General features: G+C 40.3%; 1 protein-coding gene across 1 annotated transcript in view; it reads right to left on the bottom strand.

The window, feature by feature from the left end:
- The window catches only part of LOC138020783 (latent-transforming growth factor beta-binding protein 1-like), a 95943-nt gene that overhangs the window by 60173 nt on the left and 28270 nt on the right, over nucleotides 1–7500 (bottom strand). The window contains exons 4-5 of the mRNA XM_068867708.1: nucleotides 977–1114; nucleotides 593–745 (exon numbers count right to left, since the gene is read on the bottom strand). Coding sequence (XP_068723809.1) covers nucleotides 593–745; nucleotides 977–1114 — 291 coding nt within the window. The remainder of the gene's footprint in view (nucleotides 1–592; nucleotides 746–976; nucleotides 1115–7500) is intronic.

Here is a 7500-nt window from a genome sequence, read left to right as displayed (position 1 = left end):
TTTGGTGTTATCACCATTCACAATCACTTCATATGGGTATGACCTCCAATGAAATTTGGAATAAACAAGAACAGGTAATTTTTTTTTCAGACGAACAAATTGCGCTCGACTGAAATGACGTGATAAATTGATCATCAGCTAAAAGTGCTCAATGAGTTTACCAGAGCTTTGAATAGATACGTAGACTTGAACTCGGTCAAAAACATTTATTTGCTACTCTGAGTTTCATGCTTCTCACGAAGCAATCATCAGCAATCCTGATGATTGCTTCGTGAGAAGCATGAAACTCGGAGTAGCAAATAAATGTTTTGGACCTAGTTCTTATATAGTGCTTATTTATTCTCGATTATTCCAAGTTGCACTAGAAAAATCATGCGATTATACTTATTAATGATATAAGTGCATGCAAAAATGTCCCCTGTACGTATTCCACTAATTTCACTTTTCTGCACTCTGTTTGGGGTTAATTTACCTGCTCTCAGTCAATAAGCACGCTAAAATTTTCGCATGTATACTATTAAGTCAATAAATGTTAATCACCACTCTCGGTGGTCATCATTCTTGCATCACCGGAATCAATATAAGACCTCACCTACGCAGTCTGAATACACGTGTCTGCAGTAATCTAAATTTATTGCTGCTTTATATCCTGGTAAACATTCGCAGTCGTAACTGCCCGGTAGGTTTATACATTTGCTGTCCCAATGACATGTAACCCGAAACGGATCTTCGCATTCGTTAATATCTGAAAAAAAAAAAATTGTAAAGGAGACAGCAACTTCAAAACCCAATAAAAAAAAAGGAATAAATGAATAGACAGGTTCACTCAAAGTCAAAGGGTAATATCACCTGAAACAAGTGTAGCCGGGTGTTATCTTACATTACTGATTGTAATTTTTACAGGATGGAAAACATTTATTAAAAAACAAACTCACAAATCCAAGTATTTACACCCAAATTGAATTCCACGTAATACCTTCACATTTATCAAGACGATGATGTGAATCATAGATGGCTCCGTAGCCCCAATCGCAGATACATTGATATGATCCTAGGGTATTCATACAGTCAGAATGAGGTGGACACGAACTTTTTATGGTGCATTCATTAATATCTGTGGGTTTGAAAAGACATTTAAACTATTATTTTTTGAACATGAAACTATACAAATATTAATAAAAACTGGCTTACCACTATTACTTCATATCATACTTAGCTTTTACTCAACTTATTGACCAAAGCAAAAAGGAAAAAGCTCTCAGAACGAGCATAGTTACTAAAGGGCTTCCCTCCATGCACTATGGTTTAAGGTAAGTATTAGAGCAGGTGACAAGGAAATGTTCCGCACAAGTGACACCTTGGATTTATACCATTCAGCTTTGAGGCGTTGAAGCTACCATGGTTGGCCAGCAATGTTGCAAACACACCCTAAACGTCTTTGTACATGACGCCCAGGCCTAATACTCTAAGTAAATTCGGAGTTGGCGATTTGACTAAGCAAAAAAAAAAAAAAAGAGATTCCCAAGTAATAAAAGTAAGGTCCAGTAAAATCGACTTGACTCGTTTCCTGAAAGTCGATTCGACTCCCCGGGAATCGGGTCGCGAAACGCAAATTTTTTTAAGATTGTGCTTGTACGAGTACATATCTCCCAATTGATTCCTTTACTGAAAAGCAAGACACACGCTCGGGAGTAGTATAACCTCCGAACTTGGGTGTACAAGCAAACACGAAAGCCTAGATCTCTTACAGCGTTTATCCAGAATCGAAGATCCAAGAAACGAGGTGTATGCCATAGAATATTCAAACTAGGGAAGTGGTAGGAGAAACGAAAAGAGACATGCCTCGTTCTAAAAGCGTCCAGGCGAGAAGATCCGTCACCGCCGGGATAAAACAACAGGATGTATATCCGGGAAGGAAGAGAAGGTGGCAAGAGAGGAAAACACAAGCATGCCCGCTGTGACATGCATGGTATCTGCATACGAGGACATATCCCAATAAGCAGTTGTTCTCTAATCCTCGTAGACTGGTTTATGTTAGACTTTCGAGTACCATGATCCCAACTAACTGACTATCTTGAAAAATAGAACCTTCTAAGCGCTGTTATGTCGCGATAGATACTTTTTTTGGGTTAGTACACTGCATCCTGCTAGAATGTGTGAAACATTCTCCGGAGCCTTGCTGCACATGCGACAACGTTCATCTCCGCTGATAGAGATTCTGATCTTCCTGTGGCAGAACACCTTTGTTAGTAGCAAGTGCTGGTACAACTCTTGCAGACCAACAACTGTGTGTAGGTGCCGTCTTCCACAGGCGTAGTCAAGCAAAGCAAACTTCTAAATTGAGGTATTCATCATCCCATCTATGCTTCATGAGCTTTCCCTGTCACTTCTCTTCCTCCACTGTTGCTCGAACGTTTCTATGCTGGGCGCTTGTACTACCACTACTACTACTCTTGTTCTTCTTCTCGATGATGATAATGATGATGATGATAATGATGACGATGATGATAATAATGATGATGCTGATGATGATTATTAGCAACATCAACATGGTGGTTTCTGAGACTTTCGGGTGGTCTCTGTAGATGTCAGCCAACGCCAAGTTGCCTAAGGTTCAATCTACAGGAGTGTCCTTTATTGTTCCAACAACTTTCAAGATTTGAAGAAGAGTGGTTTTTCTTTGCACGAGCTCCACTGAGGTGTCCACACCAATGCACTTCAAGTTGCTTTTCAGCCTTCTTACCATTGTCATTATGCTGTTTAGTAATACTTCAGAATGCATACAACAATAACGTAAAAGGCGCGAAGCGTGACCTTGGGGGTCTCTACGTTTATTTACAGATATCTGGTTAACTATTACTTAATTAATCAATAAACAATTACAAACTGACAAAAACTAAACCTAATACTATTTATCTTCTTTCTTCTCTCTGTTGTCGATCCAAGGGTAACTCATCCCGATGATTATTACTTCTTCCGTCCTGTGGTTGACTATCTTAGCATTGATCTGTTGATTTGTGTGTAGTTCGGGGGCGAATACCTCAAAACCTACATCCCATTAGAAACGTGCTCTGGCTTTGGCTTTATTGGAGAGTAGCATTATTTTTTTGTAAGCATCTCAGAGGGCCGGAATCCTAAATCATCGAGTCTGATTGGCTAATCGCGCGCTCGTAGCCGGTCCAGCTTTTTATGATACCGACCACGATCCGAAATCTGTTCCGTTTGTTGAAACCACAGTTAGTTGTAAACACCTTCCCGTAATAAAAAAAAAATATGTAAGGAAAATGGAATCAGACCAGAGTGGACATATTGAAAGTGAATTTACTATCCAGGGGAAGAAGCCTTTAAATTGTGATGAAGTTACACCAGATACACACAAAATTCAAGTTTTTATCTACTCACTTCGCCCTGAAAACACTTAGAAGAGGACAACTTACGATCTGAATATACTGTTGCTCGGTTGGAGAGACAAGACCCTTGAAAAATATTGCTCCAAAGGAGTTGAACGTTCTGCTGTGCAGAGTTTTCATGGGCATCTCCAAAAAAGATGGCGGAGCCTACGAGCCAGTTCCCTTGCATCATTCCAGAGCAAAAACAATTATTGAGCAAAAACAATGGCTCTGCACGTGCGTTTTACATTTTGGTACATTTTTTTGCCGTCATCTCCTAAATGACGACGTGAAATGACCAAATTCAAGGTTCTCGTTAGCACACGACGATGAATTTTCAGTTCTCTCTCTACGCTTCCAACCCACTCATACAAGTTTAATTCCTCGACAGTTACTACACATTTTTAACGCGAAACTACATGAAATAGCGTCGTAGTGATGTGAATAACGCGAACTTGTATTTTTAAATGAAGTCCTCGTAGCTGTCGTCGTCCTCGTTTCGTAAGCTCTCTAAAAGGACCCAAAGCGCCTTTCTTGCCGGCAGTAAACCATCGTAGAAAACCTGGAGATCCGGTTTGGTACAGTCGAGCTCCTCTCGGAAAAAAACAAGATTGGGAAATTTTTAACGAAAGCAGCGAAAAATACAGTCTTTGTCCCCATTGTGCAGTATACCTTGCTTGGCAAATGTTGTTCATAAAACTCAAACAAACCAGCGACAAAAATATGTGGGATGTGTTGTCCACTTCTCGAGCCACAGAATATAGCTCTTAGTTCTTAACAGTGCCTGTCTGTAAAAATCAGACAAATTCTTAATTTCGCGGAAAGGGTCGAAAATTCGATTTGGCTCATATTTTTATGGTAGACAGGCTAGGGCATGACAAAAACTAATGGATAGTTTTTTTTTCCCAAAATATTCATTTATTTCAAAGAAATATGCCAATTACCAAATTCCTTGAAAATCGCCATTTCACGCACCATTATTAAACCAGTTTGAGAGCCTCGCGTGTTAAATTAAATTATTCTTCCGTCTTTAAAACAATCAAATATTTTTGTAAAATGTTTAAATGTGTGCTGGGTCGATTTTAGGGAATGTTGCGTTGCCCTTTTGGGTGCAAAATAATTAGATTTCGAAGACATGTATTTCATTCACTTGAAAGTACTTCGTTAATATTATGGTATTAAGAATTAAGTAGGATCATTTTGATATATTAGCAACTGGTCGATCAGACATGCATTGCAAAATTAAAGAGTCTCTGTTGATCCGTGATCTAAAGCCAGCCTTAAATGAAAACGTTGGCAGTGAGAAACGTTATCTCTATTATTAGCATATTCTTGTCGTATATGTCAATCAATTTCGTTAGTTCCCAGTCCGTAAAGTTGTATTTTTGAATTTAAATTGATCTGTAACTGAAAGCCTCGGAGCCATGTCAGAATATTGATATATCGAACGTGTCATATTGCTTTCCGCAACATGATCATACCGTTACCCGGTACCATACGCATCATCTTGCGTGCGCTTGTGCTCCCCTCCCGCTCCCATACATGCTTTTTTGGCACGAAAAATCTTTACAAACCCCTACCCCGGTTCGCAGTTTTTCTCTCCCGTCCGAAGTCAGCCGCTCTCCGCACGGAAACAAAATGTCGCAAAATTACTACCTGAAGCGTTTTGTGAGATTCCGCCATACCAATAAGGAACTGATGAAGGACAGCCATAAGAAAGGGTAAGGAGATATTGGAATAGACCAGGATCCAGGAAGAACTAGCGCGTGGTGGGACTACTTTGTGAATGAAGTGGTATTACCTGAACATTTATTTCACATATGCACAATTCCAGATCCAACTCGTTCTTATCGCTTTCGAACCTGTTAGTTTGGACATATGAAATCAATGGGAAAATTAAACGCTAGTTTGGGCGAAAATAATTTTCTTCGTTTTCTTCGAGATCAAAACGCATTAGTATGGTCGGGGCCTGAGTTACAGCCCTTTCTGGGGTCTTTGAGGCAGACCCCTCACGTATTAAACACAAAGGAGATTCCCTATTCCTGCGGTTATGATCGGGGATCTTCAATGAAAACTTGCCCCTGCATAGTGGATGAGGTCTGTTGGCCGCAGCTCTCTATGTTGAAGATTGCTTTTCAAAGTGATTCGTTACAACTGCAGCTACCAACTAATTTCGTCAGAAGATCTATGTAGGGCTTCTTTCGTTTAACATTGATTGTTGAGATGTCAAGCTGATAAAAATTACATATGTCTTGGAGGATCTGCACAGAAAACTTTGCGAGTTTAGAGCAAGCTGCGATTTCACAAATGTTATGCGTGTCGTACATGATCGGATGCTGCAATGATATTTGTGCCATGACTTCGTTACTCAGTTCTTGTATGTTCTGTTCACGAATTTTATCCAGCTCTTCGGCGTGTTTATCTTCTTGTCCCCAGATTCAGCAGCTTGGACAACTTTCTTTGAAGCAAGGCGTGAGAAAAAAACTTGCAACTTGCTGAGAAGTTAAATAACTCGAAGCATCAAATCTAGAAGAGCCATCTGCGTTTCTAACTTTTCTCATTGACTTGGAAACATTGAAGGGATCAGCTTTCTTACCAGTCTGTTCACCGATTTTGAATACTTCTGTAAGGTACTGTTTCTGGCTTTCATTCAGTCGGGTTCTTTGAGTACTGGAGGATTTCAATGCCCAGTACATTGACAACGATGAACGGGAATCCGGTGCCTTAGCAGGACCTGTATCCTCTACCGGATTCTCAACAGCGGCAACACCCTTTTCTAGTTTTGATGCATAGGACATTATTGCCTTATCGAGAAGCGTTAGGCTATCAAGAGCATACCTGTGCTTTCCAACATCAAGATGATGTTCAAGGGACGAAAATCTTTGAAATGATTTTACGCATCCGTCTTCAGGACATGGAAACAATTTACAGTGACACTCCACGTCGTCCTCACTTTGTTCATCCGAAGCTTCTCCAGCATCCGATGCCAGTTGCTCCTCTTCTTGCTGGGTTTGGGGGGATTTTCTCCTCGCTGTAGTCGCAGTGAATGTAGCCTTTGGATCTCTGGCCCCCTTTAGTATGGTTAGCACTGGTACAGAGTATTTTTCTGGGAAATCAAACTGACTCCACGGCAGGAATTTACCTAATCTAGGTATATTCTCACATGGTTTTTAATTGTGGCTGCTTTGCGGTCGCAAGACCCTTTGTTCCCTTGCGGATCCGAGAAATCTAGTCTGACGTTGATATCGTACTTCTTAGCTACCTGCTGAATTACCAGTAGTGTGGAAGCATTGTGAGAGCATCCTGCATTGTCCTGTCTAAAATGAACACGATTTACATTGGGTATTGCATTCTTGAGTTGTTGCAGGACGTCATTGATAATGGCCAAAACTGTGACGCTGTCTTGGTTACAGCATTGAAAAACGTGAGCAAACGACAGCATTTGGGGTTGACCTTCGACTATTCTCGTGGCTGTGGTTATGTGCCATGAAATGCCTCTCTTTCCAAACCAATCAGTTTGACTTTCGCGATATTTTCTTGGGAGGTATTACATCGCCCAATCCAAGACCAAAAGCACCGAATAAGCGTCTAAATTCTTTAAGACATCTAGACGCGCCTCATCTTGGTTGATTGATCTGAGTAAATGAGCCCTCCATGCTTCGATTCTTTTCTTAGCTAGAGAAACTACATATTTCATCTCATCATTCTCACAGCTTGAGATTTCAGCATTTTGCACGGCAGACTCAACTTAGTGGACTACATTCGGAAACACGTCACATCGATCACATGCCAGGATCATGTAATCATGTAATAAAATGTAATCAGGATCAGCCTGATAGCTAAGGGTGTAGGCCCTACAATGGTCTGGGACTCTGGAACTTGGCGATACATGTACCTGCAAACAAACGATATCGTTGAAATATTTATTCTACTTTTTTCTAGTGACGATGTCATCAAAACAAGTTATGATTCTGTTTTTTGTTTTTTGTTTTTGTTTTTTTTCGGTTTACCAATATGTTGTAGCATAGTATTAGCCATTTTCGTTTACAGCGTTTACAGGGATTAACTTTCGAAGAGAATCGAATAGAGGGATGATAAAGCACATTTGGCT

This window comes from Montipora capricornis, chromosome 10, assembly GCF_036669925.1.
Source record: "Montipora capricornis isolate CH-2021 chromosome 10, ASM3666992v2, whole genome shotgun sequence".
NCBI classification, from domain to species: domain Eukaryota; kingdom Metazoa; phylum Cnidaria; class Anthozoa; order Scleractinia; family Acroporidae; genus Montipora; species Montipora capricornis.
This window is presented reverse-complemented; position numbering and strand designations above follow the sequence as displayed.